Here is a 23,383-nt window from a genome sequence, read left to right as displayed (position 1 = left end):
CTCCAGAAGACAACTTGACCGGAATTGCAAACTTGTGTTCTACGCAGTGAGGTGCGTTTGTGACCTACCTACTGTAGGTAGCTTGGAACGGATTTCGAGACAGCTGCCACCCGCCGTTGGAAGGTGGCAGAATACGAACGGTCAGCCAATGGCATGCCATCCAAAAGTTTAATCAGGGTCCCAAAGTATCTTTTTGTACTGATTGCTCTCTGCACGCGAGATTGCCGGAACTGCCAAGCGCTTCTGGACTCAGGAGTGAGTCTGTGCCGCACCCTGACGGTACCTGTCATCCTTTCCCCTTCTTCCTTGCACTCAATCCCCTTCCATTTTTGTAGAAGGCGACCAGGTTTTCGACATCTGGTATTTGTTTCTTTGCCGTCATCCCCGGATCAATAGACGTCGATGTCCTTAGACATTGTATCCTTATTCGTCCCTAGGTACCTATATATCAACGGTCGGCGGCTGAGGCTGTCAGCAGGCCGCAGCATGAACTAAAGGCAGTCATCAGCAAATGGAAACAAGTTGAATGACACAACCGCCCGCCAAGGACTGGTTATCTCGCGGATGATAGAATAACGGACCAGGGCATACCCCAGTGGCCTCCAGGGGCCCGAAGAATCACCATCTCGCTCTAGCTTCAGCACTTTGGGGGTCTGGATCGCTGGAGCATGGGGCTCAGGACTCGGCACCAAAAGCCTCTCTCGTGTCTTACAATAGCTAGCGTAACTGGTTCTCTTCGATGTCGTTAAAATCGACAGCTGTGACCAGATCTCCACACGACGTTTCCGTGTGTCCGACACTTCCTTAAGACCTCGATTCCTCGTTCATCGATGAACGGTCGCCGATAGGCCATGGCACACAGCTCCACCCTTGCTTTGCCAGATATCCGATGTCACCGCACCGCAAACCATCACAGGTAGCAACCTCCCGATACTGGCCTGGCGTTACCGTTGCCAGCGTTTCAACTCGTCCACGGTCCAACCGTTTCCTGCGCCAAATCCTCACTGTGATCCAAGGGGTGAAGGAGTAAGAAGGGGACATTCAAGCTCTTCGTGCAGCGGCATTACTGTACTTGGTACAGGTTAGTTATGCGAGAAGGAAGAACCGACCACGCCGACGACCAAAACAATCCCCCCCCCCGACCAAACGATGACTTAGCAATTCCAGCCATCTTCTTTGCTAGTCTCGGACATAGCACAGTGCGGAAAGCGATGAAGGAATCAGGATGGAGAGGGGGAGGAGACGGACAGGGGTCGTGGTCAACCTCCAATCCACTATCCCACACTTTTTGCCCACGCAACGCACGCGAATGCCACCATCCGGAAGACAGATATATGGGGATATGGAGAGATTCCCAGGTGTCCATGCCATTTGCCAGTGCACTGCAAACCCTCGAGCCCACGTCTCCGGCGCCAGCGTCCCTCTCCTCTCCTCACGGACAGTGGGAGGGGTAATGCTCTCCACTTCCTGGTAAGACATCACGATATCTAGTCGTCCGCCCATCGAAAAACCCAGCAGTTGTCGTCATCCGTCATCATCATCACGATATAGGCACACCAAAGAGTCATCCATCGCACCTACACTTCTGCGGTTGTGCATTTGGCTTCGCTATTGACTGCGGGCACGCCGGCTTAGAACATTTGACTGTATGGGAGAAGGGATATCGCTGTAGGCAAGACTAAAATACGTTGACGCGGATGTTTTTGCACTCTCGTGTTGACCGTCAATGCTCCGCCCTGTCGGGCTGTTAGCTGCGTGCGTCAACAGACAGTTTCCACCGGCCATCCCCAACTATCTGTGGACAACGGCCCGTTTATGCCCACGACGCCATCGAATCACCGATGCCACGTCGATCCATCACCCTTAATTATAGCAGTATGCCAATGTTCAGCATGTGGGAGTGCTCCATTCCAAGGCCGCCCAAACAAGGAAATCCGGAGTAACTGCGTATCTCACGTGGCCAAGCTCACACCCACGCACTTCCAGCTGCTTTTATACTCACATCGGGTTCCCAAGTGATTCTTCAAGTCGGAGAAACTATAGCTTGGTAGCTCAGTAGCTTGGTGGCTGGATCATCACTCTCTCGCAGACATAAAGACAACGCCTCCCCCCACCGTAGGATGCGCAATGTCCTAAACGCAGGGTTTTAATCTGATATCTGCGGACGGTGCGAGGTGCAGCTGCTTTGCTGAACTTCGGATGAGTGACGACGACGCAAAGGTACGGGCTGCCTACATCTCGAGGGGCTGTGCTCCTTGCAGCTTCTTTGCCCATCAGATGAGAACGCAGGCAGCTTAAGTAAGCCGCTTTTTGGGGGACGCCAATGTCGATCACGGCAGGATTCGAAAGCAGCAACGTCGAGCTCGAGCTCCTTCCCGGCCTGCCAAAACATCGGATGACAAAGCAACTGCGCGCCCGCCGAAGTGTCCGCTGAATCCCGCCCTGACTGCCTGCCTCCCGCCGCCGTGAACGTCTACTGCATCATCGGAGACGTGACAACGTGTTGTTGCAACCCATTCGCACCAGATACATATAATTGACTTTGAACGCCAGGGGTTCCACCGACGTCTCGAGCTTTTTGAGACGTCCACGCAAACCAATGGCTGCCAGATGAGATCTGGCGTGATCCATCGCTCACTGATCCCCCTTGCGTCCGTACAACTGGCGCCTTTCACAAGCTACTTGATACCGTCATCGAACAGGTACTTCGTCGCCCACGGCGGCCTACGTTTCACTTGGACCTCGTTCAAACACTCAAAAACTTACTCTTCGTCATCAACATCGCCATCAGCAAACCCAACAAAGATGGCGACCCGGCGCTCATCTCGTCTGAGCGCTCAGGCGGACACCATGATGGCGCCCCCTCCTGTCGCACCAGTGGCCACCAAGAGCCGAAAGAGAAAATCTGCGGCAGAACCTACACTCACAGACCCGGTGCCGTCCTCGGACCCCGTGACACCCCCGAGAAAACGGGGCCCGAAAGTTGCTCCCGTCACCCCGATCCCTCCGCCGATCACGCCCACCCCGAGCGCCGTCGGCATCATCGCTGAACGGGTGAACCGCACCGCTAAGGCCAAGGTGAAGGCTGTTAACCGCCTTGCTGATCCGAAGCTCACAAACGCACCCGTCATCTCGCCCGAGACCTCGCGAATAATCGCCTCTCATCCCGCCGAGGACTCGTCCCCGTCCAAGGCACCCGCGGCAGCTTCCGCCACTGGAGGCGGGAAACACACTACGACTTCAAGCATTCTTGAGGAAGCATGCCGGCATCTTATACAGGTCGAACCGCGTATGAAACCTCTCATCGAGAAGAATCATTGCCGCGTGTTCTCGCCCGAGGGCCTGGCCGAGAAGATCGATCCCTTTGAGAGCCTCTGCAGCGGTATCATCTCACAACAGGTGTCCGGCGCCGCCGCAAGGTCCATCAAGAACAAGTTCGTTGCCCTCTTCACGGAAGACGGTTCCGATGGCGAGTCCAAGGGGTTCCCCCATCCCTCGGAGGTGGCGGCCGCTTCCATCGAGCACCTCCGTACCGCCGGCCTGTCGCAGCGCAAGGCCGAGTACGTCAAGGGCCTGGCCGAGAAGTTCGTGAGTGGCGAGTTAAGCGCGCAGATGCTGGCGGAATCTCCCTATGAAGAGGTGCGGGACAGGCTCATCGCAGTGAGGGGTCTAGGGCTTTGGTCGGTCGAGATGTTCGCCTGCTTCGGGCTCAAGAGGATGGACGTGTTTTCGCTGGGCGACCTCGGCGTGCAGAGAGGCATGGCGGCCTTTGCCGGACGGGATGTGGCCAAGCTCAAAGCCAAGGGCGGCAAGTGGAAGTATATGTCGGAAAAGGAGATGGTCGAGATGGCGAGCCGCTTCGCGCCATATCGCAGCGTCTTCATGTGGTACATGTGGAGGGTCGAGGAAACCGATATAAGCACTCTGGAGTAAGCAGTTGGCAGAGCTCTTAGACGTTTTTGGTGTCCAAAACCATACCCACTCTTCTAATTTCCAATATCTCCATTTCGATATGTCGCGAAATGGCAGATTGACCAATACAGCATGTGGAGTTTCTTGGGGCAATACGAGTTTAGACGATACGAGGGGAACTCGACCCTGTTTCGCTCATGCTCAGAATGACCGAAAAAGGGGCCACTTACGGGCTTCCCTGACAAGCCTTCCCGGTATAGAATCGAGTCATCAATATCAATCTTGAACAGAGTTGAGCGGGTCAGGTCACAATAATTGCCAGCAGCACCGGGTCAGATTTTGGGCCGCATTCCGAGATTCCCGCCCGTAGCAATCAAGCTTTCTGGCTATCCCAACCTTGTGCTGCAATGGCCAAAATTACGGGCATGGCTTGTAAGCTTGTCCGAGTCAAGAGGCAAGCACCAGCCGCAGAGCTTTTGTGCGTCTGAAGTTCTGAGGCGTTGCGGGTTGAACGACGCACCGGCACGAGCGCCACACACAAACACACACATCAAATAGTAGTATGACGGCAACACAGAGACGGGAGGCTGGCGGCATATACCTGTAAACTGCTGCGGGCCGCGTCAAGGACGGACATTCAGTGGTTCGCGGCAGGAATGGAAGGCTTTCTCCACGCGGACACTCCGTCTGGAACATCGTGACCGTGGGGTGTACAAGTTGGACGTGCGTGCATCAGCCAAGGGTGTCGATGTTTGAAGTTCCGTCGCAGGATGATGAGCCCATTGTTACCACTATACTTGGTGGGCGCACAAGACGCATTCGATGCTGGAATAACTGAAGGAGCGTCTCGGAATACTTGCTTCACAGGCCGCAGAGTGACGCCTGTTTCTCAATGTTTGTGGTTGGTCCAACGACAGAAGTGGTCCAAGTCGTTCGTTGCCATGAAGAAAGATTTGGAGATATCTACCGCTAACCGCCGTCTGACTTCAAGACGATGTACCAAATTTCGGCGACGCAGTTGGCCAGCTGCGATTGATCGGACGCGGTAGCACATCAGCCATTCCAGGCTTTGTAGGTATTAGCAGCGTCCGTTTGGCCAGCGTCGTTCGCTAACGCCAACAGGTGCCATGAACGCAGCCACAAGAAAACCGAGCAAAGCCGTCATGAAGCCTGGAAAACCTTTGTAGGAACCCCCATGGCCCCCCTGCAGGTCTGCAAGATTGGATAACTAGGAAGAGCGCGGATAAGCCAGGGGGGGAAGCGTTAAGTGCGCCGCTAAAGTGTTGTAAACAGGCGAGCCGCCGGCGGGCATGATGCAAGGTTACAGATGTCGAAAACGAAGACTGGCATGCGGTAATATGTTGCGCAGCAGCGGCACAATCTTGCAGGGTGTTGTGTTTTTGCCTTCTCCTTCCCTTTGTCATTCCGACCCCCTATTTGGGGTGGATAACATTCAATCGGTGGGTGATGAGGCTGGCATTGGAGAGGCAAAGAGGCAAATCTTGGATGGGGCGAGCCAGGCATTGATGGACGGCCGGGGGCGAAACGGCAAAGGAAGAATGCCATCGAGTCAAGTCTTGGGCGAACCGTTGTCTCGGCACGGTATCGTGGCAGACCAAGACCGAGAAGAAGTCTCGCTTCCGGCCACTCAGAGCCGCGGATGTTGTCGTAGGCTGCTGAAAACCCCTGGAGGCTTGGACGGACCCGTGTAAGGCAAAGAAAAGAGTCGTCAGCCCACTCAATCGCCTCTCACAAGCTGGCTTGCTGGCCTCGCTCAAATGTGTCGGCGCGTCCTTGGTAAGGTTTTAGCGTCTGTGGAAGAAGGCGCGACAAGTGGCTAGCGATGCGAGACCGTGAGCCGTCGAATCATGACGATGACGGTGGATAGCCGTCGTACCCAGATATCGCCGTGGTTGGTTTCAGGGATGTGCGAATACACTACTCCGTCACATCCACCAAACGACTACGCTCTGCTGCAGCAAGACTGCTGCAGACCGGTAAGTGCAGAGGGGCTACAGGACGAATGCAGAATGCAGAATGCTGATGGACAGGCCCCCATCCACACACACGCACACACACACACACACACCTCCCGCCAGGCCTGTTAAGCTGTCAACGAATAGCAGCGCTCAATGCATTTGTATAGGTTCCTATCTGACGCGTCGCGCTATCTGCACAGCCAACTTCTCTTTTCAATGGGTTGCTTGGTTACAATTCATGACCCAGGCCGCCTGGGGCGCGGCGAGATTTGATATGAAGCGAGCGGAGGGGTGGCTATTCGAAGCTTCAGCCAGAAGATTTAGGGCCCTCTCAATACTTGCTTCTTGCCGGTCTTCGTTGGCAGTAGCACTCTAAGTCGGGTCCAGGCCAGGGCCGTGCCCATCGTCATTCGGATGGCCGAGCAACTGCATCACGGAACAGCGTCGGCCCTTGGTGGTGTGCTGACAGTTCTGGAATTGTCGATTTCAACAACCTAATTCTCTGATCAAGCCGGTCAACTGGTCATCGAGATGAAACATTTTGTGGATGGGTAGGGTGCAGGCGTTCGTGTTGTGGCAGTGACCACAATGTACTTGGTACACGCCCGGTACCATTATTGATAGGGTTTTCTCTGGCTTGGAGGTTCGGCTTGGTTGCGTAGTTTTGGATGATTCGAGCAGGAGCTTTTGGAGACTGGGCCTGTTTGTTGGTGGTGTGTGTCCGTCCGCGCCGATACGGCTTGGGGTGTTGGCAAAACAAGAAAAGATCGGACCGCAGATTGATTGGCAGACGAGGCCTGGCTCGGAAGACTCGGTCTTGATTGGCGCTGGAAAGGACTGATTGTGGATTGGGAGTCCTTGAGTTGTGACACTTTTGTCAGAGAAGGAAGTCCCGGCTGGAGCCCCAGGCGGTAGAGGTAGAGACTCGACTAGGGGAGAGAGTCGCCGGTTAGTCTCAGACTGGGAATCCAGTACCATCAGTGGACACTGGTCCATTTCTCGCGTCTGAACTTGGCAGGGCCTTGTGCGGGATAACTGGGGAGTGGGAGAGTCCGTCGACCATTTCCATGCGCATCTCCATCTCCATAACCAGGCTTGACCTTACTGCGCAGGGAGAAGTGCTGCAAGTTATGTAAGGCACAGAGCGTAGCCGGTGGAGTGGTAGGAGGTTGTTTGTTTTGCTTGTCGACGGCCGATTTTGCTGCTGGCAGTGTCGTGCCTCGTGCATCCATCCTTGCGGAGGTCGAAATATGGTGGAAGTGGTGGAGGGGGGTTTGCACTTACCAACCTGGCATGTTGACTTTGACGGAATTTTTCTCTCTCGGGACACTTGGTTCGATCCGGTGGGTTGGACCATCACCGATCTTTTGTTGCCCGGGATCCCGAACACGGCACATGATGGCTTTGGCAATTGGGCTCGATTTAGCCGCGCAGTCTACGGATACATGTTCATCCTATATATCAGCAAAGAAGCCAACTCTCGCAGGTTAGCATCCGTACATGTACTGCATTGAAGAAGGTTTCTGGCCGACTGTTGTGTTGTTGGCCTGTGTGTTTTGATTGAAGAGGTTGTGCTCGTGCCTGAGCACGGGAGTGGTGTCCTGCCTGTTCTTGCCCATCATTGCCCAACTGTGTCTACCTACTATCCACACCCCTCTCTTTCGAACACTCACCCTAACCCACTCCTCATCTCGCCCCCCTACCCCTGTACTAGTGCAAAGAAGGAGATGGTCTGCTCCAAAGTGGTTCCCGATGGGCGGAGCTAGCCAAAAAACCAAGACGCTCAAATCTCGCCAGAACGGTGGAGGCAGGGTTAGTTGCAGCGTAATTGCCTTGGTCCGATGGGCACCGCCTTGGCTTGGGCGTCCACCGCGATTCCATCGTCACTGAAATCAGCTGTCCAATAATTGCTGATACGGGCTTTTACTCCGTTGGATGCAGCAAATCCTTGGTATGGAGTTCCCCATGTGGAAGGGTGAGGTCAGATAGGGAAAAAAGGCCCAGAGTCGGCAGATAGAGTCTGGCGGGAAAAGGGGGTCGGCGAGGCGAGTTTGTATATGGCTGAACACATGGTCAACGCCCATTTCTATCAGGAAGCCCACTGACGAAACACCACAGACGTCGTCCTGTCTTCTTTGCCAGCTGACAGGGCTGCCACTGTGTGCCAGTTTCTGAATGATTGGCGACTCTCTCCACAACGGCGGCAGCCTACGGAGTGTCCGTCCACACCGTAGCGCACTCCGTGTCAGGTACACGCAACTCTACCCGTCCATTCTGGCCAATGGCGTACCTGTGGAAGTACGTATTGAGTATTGAGTTGATTGAAGAGCCAGTGATCTATGTTGACTTTCACGACATCGCTGCAGTACACTACCTTCGCGCGACAACACTATGACACCGTCCATCCTCCTCCTCCTCCTCCTCCTAAGCATTGATGAGTATGCCTATGACTAGCCATGATGTGATCAATGAATGATGAATTGGTAGACACCTCGCTTTCCCTCTAGACCAGCCAGTGGCCAACCCAGCCGGTCCAGGTCCATGTCCAAGTCGGCTCAACCCCCGTCGGTTCTTGGTGTGTCTCTTGGTCCCAGTCTTGACCACACCCTCGCCGACCCTGGCCCCTGTATTGGTCACTCTGTACCCGCAGTGTGCACCACGAATAGCAGCGTGATAATTGCCTTGACCCCCTCCACTTGGGTTGTTCCCTGTCGCTCTCCGTCTCTTCCTCTTTCCAGACTCCCTCGTCCTGGTTCCCCCTTGCCCCCTTCTCCAAAAGTGTGTTTCCCCTTCAAGCCACACCCTCCTCTCCCGTACTCTCTCTCTGTCTGCTAGCGCCAGTCCACGCCATCTTGCTCACCACACAAAGTCGGTCTCGTCCCTCCCTCCAGCTTTCCCAGACCATATTCTCCCTCTTCCCTTTCCGTGACAGCTTCGTTTCCTGTTCGTTTTGACATTCTATTCCCGTCTCTCGTTCATCACTGTACTCACAAAGGCTCTCCTTTCCCGCCTTTCTCAGCTTCCTTTTCTTTACCTCCAAGAGAAAACGAAGTCCAAGGACCAAAAACAAACACAATCAACACACGCGGATAAAGGTACGTAACCGTCGCACAACGACGCCAAAGAAAAAAACCCTCCCCAAACACGAACGGAAGGAGCGAGGCAAAGAGACGCCGCCAATGCTCGGCAGGAAATCTCCAGCCATTGCTTGCCGCGTCTTGGAATTCCACCTACCTCCTGCTGGCCTGCTCCTTCCCAAAAGCCCGCGTCCAATTCCTCTCTCTCCCTTCCCACTTCTCCTCAAGCCTAAGCTCTTGCCATCGACGACACTAGAGAAAATAGGAGGCGCCCGCAGATTTCCTCAGAGAAACACACGAGGCCCCAATACCCAAACCCACCAGATACCCCAGAGTTGACCTTGTCCACTCATTCACCTTTCTCTTCAAATCATCGTCGCGCTTTTTGGACCACCAATTCAGCGTTATCGACCTGGAGTAGCTTGCTCCGACTTGAACCAACCCCCAAATCAACGCTTCCATTATCCTTCTGTCGAACCACCATCTCGAGCTTTTTTTTCTTCTTCCAAAGCCCGCTGACCCCAAGACCACAGCGTCCAGATCAATCACAATGTACTCCAAGATCATCCCCGCCCTCGCGGCCCTTGGTGCCGGTGTTGTGTCCGGTAAGTTTTGCCATCCGCGGAGCCCTCCATCTCTACGAGAGGATGAAGCTGACAGTAAATGTGCTTTACAGCCCAGAGCAGCAGCAACATTTGCTCCTCGGCCACCCTCACCATCACCGATGCCGCCATGGCCACCAACATCCCTTGCGGCACCATCAACGGTGCCGTCAAGATTGCCGAGGACATCACCGGCAACGTCGACATCAACGGTCCCAGGACCATCAAGGGCGACCTGATCGTTACCAACGTCACTCAGCTCGTTGGCCTCAGCAGCTCCACTCTCGCCTCCGTTGAGGGCACCTTCAAGATGCAGGGCCTGACTGTCCTCTCTAACCTTCAGTTCACCTCGCTCACCACTGTCGGCTCCATCGACTGGGTTACTCTGCCTGCCCTCGGCTCCCTCGTCTTCGGTACCGCCGGTGTCACCAAGGTTAACGACATCCTCATTAGCGACACCTTCCTCAAGAGCTTGGACGGCCTGAACGTTGCCTCCGTCGACTCCCTCCGTATCAACAACAACAACCAGCTCGTTTCCTACAGCAACCAGCTGGCCAACGCCACCAAGACCATTGAGATCAACTCCAACGGCCCCGACTTGGGTATCACCCTTCCCAACCTTATCTGGGCCGGCGAGATTATTATTGCCGATGCCGCCAAGGTCCAGATGGACTCCCTCGAGGTTGTCAACGGCTCCATCAAGTTCGACAAGAACACCTTTACCGAGTTCATCGCCCCCAACCTGACCGAGACGTCCGATGGTGATGTTTCCTTCATCAACAACGTTGAGCTCACCAACCTGTCGCTGCCCCTTCTCACCAAGACAGGCGGTGGTCTGACCATCCAGAACAACACCCTGCTCCAGAAGATCGATGGCCTTCCCGAGCTCAAGCAGATTGGCGGCGCCGTCCTCCTCCGTGGCAACTTTACTGAGTAAGTATCACCACTAGCTCGGATACCATGCCAAGATCTAACCATCAAACAGGGTCGCCCTGCCCGCTCTCGAGGACGTCAAGGGTGCCTTCGACACCCAGTCCACCGGCAACATTGACACCTCTTGCGACATCTTCAACAAGATGGACGGCCGCCAGATCCAGGGTGACTACAAGTGCCGCTCCAACAACACCAAGGCCAACGAGGACGGCGACTCCAACGGCGGCAGCGCCGGCGGCTCCCAGAACGGTAGCGGCAGCGGCTCGGAAGGTGCTGCTGGTATTGTCTCTGTCAACACCGCCCTTCTCGGCGCCGCCCTTCTTTTCGGGTTCGCCAAGCTGTTGTAAAAGACTGACACCGGATAACATGGGCTCGGATAATGGTGGCGTTCTCCATACATCTTTCACTGTGCAATTTCTTTACTGCAATTCTGTTTTTACAGCTTGCGAAAATCATTCCCCCGCATTCCCTAGACAGGGAATCTCCTACGTACAAGGGGAACCTCTAGATTTAATACTGGACGACGGGTTGAGACGTACCGGACCCTAGTCGACTTTTCACTCCTTTTGCGTGATGAACCAAAAGCACCTACAGGCCAACGCGTCGCGTCGTTGCCATCGAATCGCTCGGCTCCGGCCTTGTCGCGCACAATATCATCCCGACTGGACTATTTTGGGAATAGGGTTGGCCAAGCGGCATGTCGGGGCTTGGACGATAGATGGCGAAGCACGAACGATGGGATGGCAGATACCTGATGGAAACATGAGATTGAGGGGGCAGGCGGGGGATTAGGCAACGAAGATAGAGAGGGTTGTGGTGTGTATTGAAGATCCATGATGTGTATACCTTTTTCCATCTTGGTTGTGTTCATACCTTGCCGCACGCGTTATGACCTGCTTGTGTATCCGTGAAGCATTCGACTTGTGTGTACTGTGGAATGGCCGGCTCAAGTCTTGCAACGATGACGGGGGTTTTCCCCCAAACGAACTGTACCGAATGAGGAAGCTAACATAAAAAACAACTTGATGTGTACGGATAGGTGAGAGGATCAGCCTGGATCATCGTTGGTGCTGCTAGTTTAACACTACTGATAGACCCCTCTCTCAAATTTTTCCGTGTCATAGAACTTGGGCACTACGGTGTTGCCGTTGAAGACGCGGCCATCCAGTTCGTTGACGGCCTGTTGTGCAGGGCGATGGTTGAGTCAGCCGGTTCAGGAACATATGGGACCAAGATGAATAGAACTTACGCGAAGTGCGGAAACTTGATCTGTGAACCTGATGAAGACCTGCCGGTTTTCGACGTCGATATATAAGCGCTCAACACGGCCATACTGTTCAGCGTCAGCTTGTAAATCCATCGCATTGCCAGAACGCGTCAAAGACACCGAGGGAGGCGGTGGGAATCCACAAAATATACCTTCTCGCCGCACTCTTCCCCAATCTCCTGTCCCAGGCCATTTGCGATCTCTCCCCGAAGGTCTTCCATGTTATCAAGCATCTGCTGCAGCACGATGACTTCGCTCATGGGCCCGCCGAACTTGCCGCCCTCAGCGTCGTCCTTGCGCTTCCCGCCGAGGACCTTGGCACGGTTGGCGGGCTCAGCCCAGCCGCCGCCCTCGGCGTCAGACCTCTTCTTGCGCTTCTCCACCTGCACCCTAAGCGGGTTGACGATGCCGGACTCGTCAGCGCCGAGGCCGGAGCCCTTTGTCCAGCCGTATTTGCTCATCAGGCGCTGAGCGAAGCCGGCTTGGCCTGGGCGGGATGAGCGCGGTACGGGCGGTTCGTCGTCGGCGTCGGCGGGGGTGGCGCCGAGGCCGAAGGCTGGAGGAGGAGAGTCTCGGTCAGAGTCTCCCTTTTCTGCTGCCGGTTGGGGTTCCGTGGACGGGGTGTAGCGAACGGGCGCGCGGGATATGGTTGCTGCGTCTGTCGGAGGTGGCAGAGGAGGAAGATTGGCGTCGGGAGGGGGTGGCGGTACATCTCCGGAGAGAGCTAGGCGGCGAGTGTAGGCGTCTTCGCCGGCTGCATCGTCGGGAATCTGTACCGCGGACGCCGGCGGCGGGGAGGCCGGGGGTGGAGGGACGAAGGAGTATTCGGGCGGCGGCGCAAACTGGTCTAGCAAGGTGTTAGTCACGGACCGTCTTTCAGCATATGCGAGGGGATAGGAGGGTGTAGGTTGGAACGGACTTGTTGCCTGCTGGCGAGCCGGCTCCTCGTCACTGTCATCGCTTGAGCTCCTGCGTCTGCGGTGGCGGTATAGCACCCTCTTCCATTCCTGCACCTCGCGAATTCGTTCGTCGCTGCGCAAGTACTCCTCGACGTTTGTGGGCTTGGTCGGGTCGTAGATGTCGTCCCAGTTCGTCTCAGCCGGCTGGTCATTGTGACCTTTCTTCTTCTTCTTCCGGCGGCCGCCACGCTGGTGGGATTTATCGCCGTTCGCGTTCACGCTGTACCGCCACTCGTCGTCCTCGGTGACGGCCCAGTCGGCGAGGGTGCTTTTCGGCGGCGGGGGCTGCTGCGGGGCTGTCGAGGGCGCGGATGCGGGCGACGGTGCTGATGATGCTCCTGCAGAGGCGTTCGCGCTGGGTATCGTTTTCGGGAAGGTTGGCTTTGGTTTTGTGGTCTTGGCCTGTGGCCTACGGATAGGCTGGAAGCGGAGGGCTGGATGGAGGTGTGGTGGTAAGTTTTCTGTAGGCGAACGAGGATACGGAGCTTAAGAGGGTGATGTGATACATGGATCTATGAGCCTCTTCGCTGCTGCGTCGTCTTTTGCATCTGCAACGGTACCATCTTGATTGTAGCGGACTGGTGCGCTGGAGATCGTGGCCGAGGAGGCGTCGACAACCGGGTCGAGGAGGTTCGCGTAGAGAGACAGGCCACCTCGCGCCGGAGGAGGTGGAGGGGGCGGCGGCGCTGCCATTGAACCCGAGTTCGAGGCGGTGGAGTGTTCTTGAGAGGTTGATATCGTACGCGAGACTCAGGTGGATCGTGTCGGGCGGATTGGTTTGTAAAGAACGTGTACGGAGAGTGGATTATCGATGCGTCGCAGGGGAAACCGGCAACGTGCTCTCAGCCTCCTTGGGTTGCGATCCGAGTTGAAGCTGCAGAGCTGTGGCCCCACCCGCTGCCGCTAGACAGCTTTCGAGGAGTCTGTGACTGCCGTTCTTCCGTCAAAAGGCGGAGCCCAACGCCTGGATTTCGGCGCGTCGGTGGCCTCTAGGGAACATTTTGGGGCATCTGGGCCACTGGAAACCCACCCCCAGCGAGATTCGGCACAGCGCCCAGCCCGCCGCGCAAGCGTATGTCCAGGTTTCCACCGGGGAAGGGCCACCCGCTGTTCAGGGCAATGCGCTGGAGGGCCGGACGGCGGGTAACCGAGTGGGCGAGGGGTTCAATGGCCAGAAAGGGCGACCAGGGTCATCCGGCTTGTCCCAGGCTGGGCTGGTCCCGAGCTCATCATCGTTCTGGTCAGGTTTCCCTAGCAGTCGACCATATTTGCGCCTTAACTCTTTTTTACTTTGTACTTGTCTTCCACCATCGTCCTGTACTGTTTACCTTTGATTTTATCGGAGCAACTATATAAGCTCGTTGAAGCTCGGCCTAATACAGATTTAGCTCATATCCTGGCTGCAGCTAAGACTTCCAGTCGGTTTCACGCCACCTCGCTCCACCCCATTTCACCCCGAGTCTACTCCGACTTCGCTGGCCTTCGCATTCTCTATCAAGTGCCGTCCAGCCGCAAACGCGTTGAACCATACTCTGTCCTCCAATAGAGTGAGAGCGAGAGACCTGCAACAGTGAGCGCAAAGATGGCATTGACTCTCCAAACCGCCATCAATGGCCCCGCCAACTCGACGGCTGTCATCGTGCCGTCCAAGTCCAACCATCTGACTGTAACGTACGGCGACCTGGTCAAGGAGACGTCGGCCTTTCAGCAGAAACTGGCGGCCATCGGTATCACTCGCGGCTCGCCCGTCTCCATCGCGACCGTCAACTCGTACGAGTTCATCGTCTCCTTCCTGGCCGCTTCGTGGCAGCGTGGCATCGCCGCGCCCCTGAACCCAGCCTACAAGCAGGACGAATTTGAGTTCTACATCGAAGACGTCAAGTCTGCCATCGTCTTGGTTCCCAAGGGCGCCTATGCTGCTGGTGCTCCCGCCGTCAAGGCTGCGAAGAAGTACAACGCTGCCGTTGCCGAGACGTACTGGGATGAGTCCAAGAAGGAGGTTGCGCTGGATGTGAAGGACCTGGGCCAGCTCAAAGGCAAGGGGCCCGAGAAGGTATTGAAGGCCGAAGTGGACGACGTCGCCTTGGTGCTGCACACCAGCGGAACAACATCCAGACCCAAAGTCGTAAGTCACGGTCGCAAACTGATGCTCACCAGCTTAACATGCTAACACAGCCTAGGTTCCTCTGACACACCGCAACTTGACCAGGACGATGAGTGAGTCTGGGTCTGAACTGATGGAGAGATCCGTGGCTGACGCAACCCCCAGAGAACATCCAGAACACCTATCAGCTGACGGATAAGGACCGTACCATGCTGGTAATGCCTCTTTTCCATGTCCACGGCCTCCTCTGTGGTCTTCTCGCACCCCTGGCCTGCGGCGGCTCCATGGTGGTTCCGTCCAAGTTCTCTGCTACCGAATTCTGGGGTGATTTTGTCGCCCACAAAGCCAACTGGTACACCGCCGTGCCCACCATCCACCAGATCCTCCTCAAGAATCCGGCGCCCAACCCGTTGCCCAACATTCGCTTCATTCGTTCGTGCTCCTCCCCTCTGTCGCCCACCGTCTTCCACCAGCTCGAGGAGACGTACAAGGCCCCCGTTCTCGAGGCATACGCCATGACCGAGGCCGCCCACCAGATGACCTCCAACCCCCTGCCCCCCGCGAAGCGCAAGCCCGGCACTGTAGGTCTCGGCCAGGGCGTCGACGTGCGCATCCTCGACGACGCAGGCAACGAACTCGCGCAGGGCCAGGAGGGCGAGATCTGCATCCGCGGAGAGAACGTTACCAAGGGCTACCTCAACAACGAGAGCGCCAACGCGTCATCCTTTACCAAGGGCGGTTTTTTCCGCACGGGCGACCAGGGAAAGAAGGACGAAGATGGCTACATCATCATCACGGGCCGCATCAAGGAGCTCATCAACAAGGGCGGCGAGAAGATCAGCCCCATCGAGCTCGACAACGTCCTCACGCGCCACCCCGCCGTCTCCGAGGCCGTCAGCTTCGCCATCCCTGATGACATGTACGGCCAAGATATTGGGGTGGCTGTTGTGCTTAAGCCGGGACAGCAGCTCAAGGGCGACGACTTGAAGAAGTGGGTGTCGGAAAAGCTGGCCAAGTTCAAGGTGCCCAAAAAGGTCAGTCATGCCTTGTCTAAATGTTGCGACACGAAGTCGACTGACGGCTGCAGATTTACTTCACAGAGACGATGCCCAAGACAGCGACCGGCAAGATCCAGCGCCGCATCGTTGCCGAGAAGATGCAGCAGCAAGAGTCGCCGAAGGCCAAGTTGTAGACGTCATCAAGCGGTCCACACCAGACCATATCTGTCCAATTAGATGGGGATGGAAGAGTGTTGAACGCTCGTATATTTCCCGACAGCCGAGCAGAAAGATTCAGAGCGAGGTTTCGAGTAAGAGTAGAGAGAACTTTGTTAAACACCTAGAAGAAATAGAATAGAGGGACTTCCAATATCTATAAACGCCGGCCACCCCGCATGGGTTACAAACAATGTAGCAAAACAATGCCTTATGCGTTCCGAAGCAAAGTCGCGTACTTCAGGCCCATAGGCCAAGTCATGAATTCCTGCATCCCAGTCGTCGTCGATCCATTCTCCACTAAACCATTGTGCCAGTCAAGCCCAGGGTGCAACTGTGTTCACGCGGTACAACAGTGTTCACTACCCAAACGCCAACTCAAAAAAACCAGCCCGAAGCACGACGTCTGCAGTCTCCCTTAGTCGTAGTGCCCGCCCTCGTCCTGGTCGTCGTCATCAAGGTCGGGGTCCTCGCCCTCCTCGGCGTCGTACAGCTTCTTCGGCGGCTGCTGCTCCGCCGGCGACGACCCGGCAGAGGTAGTTCTTGGCACGAAGGTCTTGGGTTTGACGGCGTGCGCCTCGACCCAGCACGACGTGCCGTCGGGGGCGTCCCACCGCACGGGGCTGATGTCGTTGGCCGCGACGCCAGCGAGGTTGACACCCTGTTCCCGCGCCAACCTGCGCACCTCGGCGTTGGCGTCAGCGAGGCCGGCGTGGACGCCCAGGACGGTCGTCGTCGAGGAGGGGACGTCGTCGCCAGCGTCACGATAGAGGACAAGGGCAACGGCGTGCGGGAACTCGCGGCGTGCGGGCGGGAGGGCAGTGACGGAGGGACCGGGGGTTGCCGCGGGGCGCTTCGCGGGGGGAGGTGTGGTCTGGACGGCGCTGGTGGCCGAGGCGGTGCGCTTGTGCGCGGATTCGTCCGTGGTGGACATCGGTTTGATTGCCATATGGCTTCTTCCTCTCGACAGGTTTCTGGTGATGAGGTTGTGAGACTTATGTGAGGAGGGCGGGGCGTGGGTTGATATCGATCAACGTAGGTTTGTTTGTATATTGAGGGGCTCAAGTGTGGTGTATGGATGTATGCAGTTGTGAGACCTCGGTCGGTGAGATAATGTTGGTCAATGGCAGATGGGTTGATGCAAGGGAGAAAACCTTCCGTGATTTGGTGTAGAGCAGGAGATGATAGATTGATGCAAGATCGTAGGCAACGCTCCATTCGTCCCCTCGAGCGTCCCGAATTCCCCTTATATATCGAAAGAAAAATCTCTCGCCCAGTTTTGATGAGTGATTCTATGACTGATACCCAGATACAGAATGCCGATGGAGCCTCGCGGTCTGCCGCCGCGCCGCCGTCCGCTTCGCTCTTCCTCGGAGCTGTGCAAGCCGGGCCACACGCACTCCTGGCAGCTCCCGTTCTGACCTGGCATGGATCGATGGCCGGTGGAGCGCGACGCATCACAAGACAGGCTTATTCTGGGAAAGGGCTCGGCTGGTCCGATAACCGGCACGCGCAGGGCTAGGTCAGCCATGGGCCCGGGACGTTGCGTGATGACATACCACGCTCTGTCCAGGGACTTTGTTCAAAGAAGGGGGGGAGGTGTGTGAGCTGTAGGGGACCACCCCTGGAGCTGAAGGAGCTTCGGGGTTGAGCTCGAATGCGCGAAGTGCGTGAACGCTGCGTGAGCCGACTGTAGCCAGCTGGCCCCGCCGTGGGTTCCCGAAGTGTTGGGGCTGCGTGGTTCTAGGTCCAGCAGACGATGGAATAGAGATACGGACACCGAGCTCCCAGCTTCCTGGGGCCGGCGGTACCGGAGATATGGGTCTGGGTGACTCAACGAGTTCAACAACCCAAGGCCGGTTTGTCCTTCACCCGTTTTGCTCACACTTCACGATACGCTAGAAAGGGGGGCGGGGTTGCGAAGGTCGACTCTTGCTTTCTCGTTTTCCCTCGTTTCTTGCGCGTAGGTAGTCGACCTGAGCAGATGATTCGTCTTTCCATCCAGCTTAGAATAAACCTAGCCGTCACAAACATCCTTTGACCGGAACCACGTCGCTCCAGCCGTATCTTAACCGTCAGCCCGCCTTATCCATGTCGGCTCCTCCAGAGGGGCCGGGGAGGGGGGAACAGCCGATGGTTGGGACCATTTTGCACCGTGTTCTCCCATCTCTCGATCTCTTATCTTCGCGAACTTCTCCTCCGGTCGGCTTGCAACGCGGGGGGATAAACATACAAAGCAACCAGACGTTGTGACTGCCAGCTCATGAATGACTCTCACCCACCACCTCTCCCCGCAGTTTCTCTTCAGATGCATCCCCTGCAGCGTCTTCGAGGTCCTCCTGCCCACTTTCCTCTCTCGTCCGCGGGGCAGCATCGAAGGATTCATCATTCCTTGGGAGTCAGTTAGGGCGTCTCCGGTGGCTCTGCTAGACTGAAGTAGGAAAGAGAAACAGAATGCCCAGCCCTGAGCGTCGGGCAACATCAGTATTTGCAGTCGCCCATCGCCCTCATTTGATCGGCTCGTGGCTTGGGAGTCGCCCGTGTCGCCAGTCTGCATGAGACTGGCCTGCGCACGCGCGGGGGAGGGAGGTGCATGCCAAAAGTCGATTGAGGCCTTCAAGTCATTGGTAGACGATAGCGAGCTTCCGATATTGAGACAGCGCCTCCTTCCGTCTATATGACTGCCCCATTGCCCTGTATCATCAACATGCAAAGTTCAGGGAAATAGTGATGGCATCCCGCCACGCAACTTCAGCTTTTCTCCGGTGCACAAGCCGGCGCTTCAGCCTCGGACGGCCCTCCGGATGCCGTGGCATGGCTACCACGTCGACGAAGTCTGAATGGCTCGTCATCATCCCTGACAAGCCCGGTTCTCTTGCAACGCGCTTCGCTGTCCGCTCGTATGGCCTGTCTCATCCCTGTATATCCCAACCGGATGCTCACTCCAATTGATAGCACGCACCTCAAAGGCGTCCAGCCGTTTCGGGATTCCGGCGTCTGGAAGATGGGCGGCCCCATCCTGCACGAGCTTCCCGCCAACGAAGAGCCTTCGAGTCTCAAAGTCCTTGGCAGCACCATTGTATGCGTGGCCGAGTCCAAGGAGGAAATCATGGAGATGCTGAAAAGGGACGTCTATGTCGACAGAGGCGTCTGGGATCTCGAAAGAGTCCAAATGTGGCCTGTGAGTCTGGTCATGGCCATACTGTGAGATGATGTGATGGACTCTCGTGCGAGCTAACACATCTGAAGTTCCGATGTACTTTCAGAAACCCTTGAGTCGGGATGGAATGTCAGGGCACAATCGCACTGCTGTCGGCCGAGGTGCCATCCGATATTTGGCAGAAGCTCGAGCTCAAGCTCCCCGTCTGTTGAGAAATCATGTCATTGGTCCATATTTGAATACACTTGAGTTTGCCTCGTCCCGTTTAACCTTTCCCATTAGACTGTGGTCCTGACAGTCCCAGTTGCCAGTTGAGAACCCAAGGCCGGCACAATGCAGCCGCTATTCCGCTTACGCCCCGAAAACCCAATATCCCCCGCCCGTCATTAAGCCTCAGCCTGCTCTTCAGCGGCGACCCTGAGCTCGTAGTTGAGCTCGAAACACTCAGCCAGAAGTTCACTGACACTACCCTGCCCCTCGGGAATATCATTGTTGATCATGAATTTGCCGTCCTGGCGCATGTTGTCAATCGAGTGAAGCTGCGACACAGTTAGTCTCGTCTCCTGACCGGTTTCCGGGCTAAAATAAGGCACCTTCATGCTGTAGGGGTACAACTCTCTAACGGATTGAACGCCACCGCTGTTCTTCACCTCGATCAGGCATCGCTTCAGCGTTTGCAGCTGGTTGTAGATCGGTAGCAAAGCCTCCGACACTGGTTCCGAGGATATCATGAGGGAGTAGATGTAGGCGTAGCTTCTTCTGATAAGGTATAGGAGCGTCTACCAGCGTCAGCCGAGAGTTCCGACACGGATCGGTGGGTTCACTTACACGCTGAACATAGAGTTCAGCAGGCTTGCCTTCATCGTCCAGCCAGTTGCCGTTGACTCTGCTCTCGTCGATCTTGTCCAGCTGCCGCTGGAAGTCAAAGAGATCCGCCTCACGCAGAGACCATGCTTGCGTAATAGAGAGCTTCTCAAGCTCGTTGCGGATGCGAAATAAAACGTCGTATGTCGGTCGGAAAGAGTCGGGGATCACTCCCTTTCTAAAAATCACAAATCAGCAGGATTCTAGGTAGAGAAGGCGCGGTGTTGTACCTATCAAGCACAACATCGGACCATTGCAGACATTTCTCCAGCAGTGCGGCCATTTCTTCGCCCCCGGCGGGAGCCTTTCCATCCGCCGTAACGAATTTGCCCTCCTTGCTCTGTTCATCGATCTCCCGCAATTGAGCTTGAAGCTTTTGTACTTCTGACGACGAGAACTGCGTGGCGTCAGACGTTATACCACATGCCTCAAAACACCAAACCTACCTTGGACCGTGTGTTTGCCAAAGACATGGACCTCAGAATAGAGATCAGCTTCTCGTACGTCTTGGGCAGCGGATCCTCGAGACGTTCCAAGCGCTTTCTGAGATTCGCCAGCGACTTTTCACAGAGCTCCAGCCTGTTGGACAATAGAGTAATGATGTATGGCGAGTATTCGTTCTCGGTGGACTTGACATTATGCGCCAGCTTCGTTAGAGTGTGCGACAGACTCTCTAGGTCTTTGGCCGAGTAAAGATCGACCTCGGTGAGGTGATCCAGCAGTCTCCTAATGGTGGACGTCAAGGCATAGGCGGCCGGAGCCTCGTTGTTTCGACCGATCGTCATGAAGAAGAGCGACAGCAGCTGGAAACAGCTTTCCAGCACCCTGTCCACTGCAGTATGCGGGTTAGCCGTTGACCCCGCACAGTCGCGGCGATAGCGCAATACCTCTGTTCTCCTCCCTTCGATCAGACGACCGGCACTCGTTGAGCTGACGGACCTGCTCGATGGTCTCGTCGTACAGTGGGAGAACATCCTGACTGCGAATGTAGGTGGTGCGGTCCTGCTTCAGCAGCTGCAGTCTATCGCGGATCGCGACCAGCTTCTCCAAAATCTCCTTCTCGCGGTCGTCCCGCGGCGGGGGGCAGGTAGGGGTATCCATTCTGTGTGACGTAATCTACGATGGGCGCTGGTTGCTGGGAGGGTTGTAAAGTTGAAATAAAGGTGACTGGCGACTGTTCGCGATCATGGACGGCCAAGGCATGCACCTCTTGCGCTGAATGTCAATACCCTTGCAAGTCTGCCAATGCTCCAACATTCAACGAAGCACGATAGCGGGGACTAGGAACTCAAAGGTCAGTCCAGTCCGGTTGCCGGTCGTGTTTTGCGAGCGGATGAACACGGTAAAAGCGTATTGGTGAGGGTGTCTGTGACAAAGAATGTCTCCCGTGGGATCCGCAGGTAGATATGCGTGGAGGGGTGAGTATGTGTAAGGCGAGTGGTGTATTGCGGATGATGCGCGTGGTCGTAAGGTGGCCCAGCTTGTCCGGAATCTGATGGAAGCGGTGCACGTCGACTGCAGCAAGCAATCAGCGGTGCTTGTGATAAGTAACAGTGTGCTGCAAGCAAGGTGGGGGGTCTGACCCGGTGCTGCCACACCTGGGCGCTATGCTGAAAGTCAAATGGAGGTATTGATGTGGGGCATGACCCAAGTGACTGATGGCAGCGGGGACAGGTATACCCAGCAGCCCAGGCCGTCGATCTGTAATCCCATTGGCTCGGGCGTTCGTCCAATCACAGTCACTTCAGAGCGGGACCATCGGAAAGGCACTTACTTTAGCCGAAAAACCGCCGACTGCAAAATTAGGTCTTGAAAGCCCTGCTAAATTTCGACGGTGGATTGAACTCACGATTACCATATTGACTGCTCCTTCGACAATCACACTCACCATCCGCGAAGTCAACCTCCAGTCGCAAACGCCCCCCAAATCAGTCACAATGTCGACCGCCGAGCTCGCTTCTTCCTACGCGGCCCTCATCCTCGCCGATGATGGTGTCGAGATCACTGTGCGTCGCCCCGAGAACACATACACACACACACCCCGCAACGGAATTGATACGATACAAAATATCTCGGACTCGGACGAATACTAACGATGGTGTTTACTAGGCCGACAAGCTCCAGACCCTGATCAAGGCTGCCAAGATCGAAGACGTTGAGCCCATCTGGACCTCTCTGTTCGCCAAGGTACGACGCGACAATTCTTCCAACGACCCAACGAGGAGCAACGAAAGCTGATTTTGAGGAAACACAGGCTCTTGAGGGCAAGGACGTCAAGGACCTGCTCTCCAACGTCGGCTCCGGTGGTGGCGCTGCTGCCCCCGCTGCCGGTGGTGCTGCCGCTGCCGGTGGTGCCGCTGAGGCTGCCGCTGAGGAGGCACCGAAGGAGGAGGGTACGTTTCGATCCGCATTCCCAGTCAACGTTCCACACACTGACACCCAGCTACAGACAAGGAGGAGTCCGACGACGACATGGGATTCGGTCTCTTCGACTAAGCGATTTCCGCGACGATTTCCTTCCCTTTGTAACTTCAACTGCATGGATCCGGGGGTTCTACGATTCGCGCGATCATAAAGGATTGGGTGGAGGCACGATATCCTGCTGCCTGGACAGAGTAGCTCTCATACGGAAATGTGAAGACGCTCTCTACGCGGAGTTCACTGGACATCCTAAAAAAATGAAAGTGGAATTTGGCATGCTTTGAACATACCGGGACATACGCGCGGCGCCTCTGACGGAGTGAGTCGCGTACGTCGACATGATACACCAGCTTAGCTCGAGCAGAAATGGCTTATGATTCAACCCTCGGTGCCTATCTTGCCTAGAGTGACTCATCATCACTTCTGGTCCGTGTCGTGCCAACGCCCTCGGCACCGGCGCAGAGCGATGCCCTACGTCATCAAGGCTGAATGCGCCTAATTTATGATTGCTTCAGTGGTTGAGGTGTTAAGTCTCAAGGGGAGGTGTCCTGGACTGACGGTTCGTCCTGTATGTCTCTGATGCGTTGGTGTTCTCGTTTCGCTCATGGTTCTTGACGTCCGCATGCCTGTTCCGAGTCCAGACATGAAGTGTTTGGCCCGGAGCTGTACAGTAATACTGCCTTCTGGCTCAAAGTTTGTCTTGGCTGCGGACGTGAAACGGCTCGATCAGCCGTTCATTTGAGTCGGTTTGAAAACTCGGGTATTCATGTGTATCGCCCTTCCTCGTCGGGGAGGGTGTGATCTAGCTTGGGTCACAGTATGCGTGCTCAAATTGAATGTCATTTTGATGGTTAGGCCGGCGGCTCGTGTCAACTTCTTCACTCTCATGTC

At 55.9% G+C, this 23,383-nt stretch overlaps 10 protein-coding genes across 10 annotated transcripts; 6 read left to right on the top strand and 4 right to left on the bottom strand.

The window, feature by feature from the left end:
• Positions 1–2,805: 2,805 nt before the first annotated feature.
• On the top strand, positions 2,806–3,933 carry CH63R_08706 (HhH-GPD superfamily base excision DNA repair protein; the record flags this gene model as incomplete). The annotated part of the gene is made up of 1 exon (XM_018303680.1): positions 2,806–3,933. The coding sequence occupies one exon, from the start codon at positions 2,806–2,808 to the stop codon at positions 3,931–3,933; it is 1,128 nt and encodes a 375-aa protein (XP_018155703.1).
• A 1,106-nt stretch (positions 3,934–5,039) lies between these two features.
• CH63R_08705 (uncharacterized protein) lies at positions 5,040–5,269 on the top strand (the record flags this gene model as incomplete). Its single annotated transcript, XM_018303679.1, has 2 exons — positions 5,040–5,095; positions 5,206–5,269. 2 exons carry the CDS (start codon positions 5,040–5,042, stop codon positions 5,267–5,269), a joined length of 120 nt encoding a protein of 39 aa, XP_018155702.1.
• Positions 5,270–6,868: 1,599 nt separating this feature from the next.
• On the bottom strand, positions 6,869–7,288 carry CH63R_08704 (uncharacterized protein; the record flags this gene model as incomplete). Its single annotated transcript, XM_018303678.1, has 2 exons — positions 6,869–7,124; positions 7,176–7,288. The coding sequence occupies 2 exons, from the start codon at positions 7,286–7,288 to the stop codon at positions 6,869–6,871; spliced, it is 369 nt and encodes a 122-aa protein (XP_018155701.1).
• A 2,230-nt stretch (positions 7,289–9,518) lies between these two features.
• On the top strand, positions 9,519–10,850 carry CH63R_08703 (Gpi-anchored cell wall organization protein; the record flags this gene model as incomplete). The annotated part of the gene is made up of 3 exons (XM_018303677.1): positions 9,519–9,573; positions 9,645–10,503; positions 10,556–10,850. The coding sequence occupies 3 exons, from the start codon at positions 9,519–9,521 to the stop codon at positions 10,848–10,850; spliced, it is 1,209 nt and encodes a 402-aa protein (XP_018155700.1).
• Positions 10,851–11,587: 737 nt separating this feature from the next.
• Positions 11,588–13,422, bottom strand: CH63R_08702 (G-patch domain-containing protein; the record flags this gene model as incomplete). Its single annotated transcript, XM_018303676.1, has 4 exons — positions 11,588–11,683; positions 11,753–11,836; positions 11,923–13,163; positions 13,236–13,422. The coding sequence occupies 4 exons, from the start codon at positions 13,420–13,422 to the stop codon at positions 11,588–11,590; spliced, it is 1,608 nt and encodes a 535-aa protein (XP_018155699.1).
• An 889-nt stretch (positions 13,423–14,311) lies between these two features.
• CH63R_08701 (AMP-binding enzyme) lies at positions 14,312–16,025 on the top strand (the record flags this gene model as incomplete). Its single annotated transcript, XM_018303675.1, has 4 exons — positions 14,312–14,854; positions 14,910–14,946; positions 14,999–15,867; positions 15,921–16,025. 4 exons carry the CDS (start codon positions 14,312–14,314, stop codon positions 16,023–16,025), a joined length of 1,554 nt encoding a protein of 517 aa, XP_018155698.1.
• A 440-nt stretch (positions 16,026–16,465) lies between these two features.
• On the bottom strand, positions 16,466–16,981 carry CH63R_08700 (Actin polymerization protein; the record flags this gene model as incomplete). Its single annotated transcript, XM_018303674.1, has 1 exon — positions 16,466–16,981. One exon carries the CDS (start codon positions 16,979–16,981, stop codon positions 16,466–16,468), a length of 516 nt encoding a protein of 171 aa, XP_018155697.1.
• Positions 16,982–18,777: 1,796 nt separating this feature from the next.
• CH63R_08699 (Ycii-related domain protein) lies at positions 18,778–19,255 on the top strand (the record flags this gene model as incomplete). Its single annotated transcript, XM_018303673.1, has 2 exons — positions 18,778–18,947; positions 19,003–19,255. 2 exons carry the CDS (start codon positions 18,778–18,780, stop codon positions 19,253–19,255), a joined length of 423 nt encoding a protein of 140 aa, XP_018155696.1.
• A 338-nt stretch (positions 19,256–19,593) lies between these two features.
• On the bottom strand, positions 19,594–21,172 carry CH63R_08698 (uncharacterized protein; the record flags this gene model as incomplete). Its single annotated transcript, XM_018303672.1, has 5 exons — positions 19,594–19,986; positions 20,036–20,249; positions 20,302–20,468; positions 20,518–20,903; positions 20,959–21,172. The coding sequence occupies 5 exons, from the start codon at positions 21,170–21,172 to the stop codon at positions 19,594–19,596; spliced, it is 1,374 nt and encodes a 457-aa protein (XP_018155695.1).
• Positions 21,173–22,008: 836 nt separating this feature from the next.
• On the top strand, positions 22,009–22,567 carry CH63R_08697 (60s Acidic ribosomal protein; the record flags this gene model as incomplete). The annotated part of the gene is made up of 4 exons (XM_018303671.1): positions 22,009–22,077; positions 22,181–22,258; positions 22,326–22,464; positions 22,521–22,567. The coding sequence occupies 4 exons, from the start codon at positions 22,009–22,011 to the stop codon at positions 22,565–22,567; spliced, it is 333 nt and encodes a 110-aa protein (XP_018155694.1).
• Between the last annotated feature and the right edge of the window lie 816 nt (positions 22,568–23,383).

Source organism: Colletotrichum higginsianum, chromosome 6 (assembly GCF_001672515.1).
Source record: "Colletotrichum higginsianum IMI 349063 chromosome 6, whole genome shotgun sequence".
NCBI classification, from domain to species: Eukaryota; Fungi; Ascomycota; class Sordariomycetes; order Glomerellales; family Glomerellaceae; genus Colletotrichum; species Colletotrichum higginsianum.
Note: the sequence above shows the minus strand (reverse complement) of the source record. Positions and strands in the feature narration are given on the sequence as shown.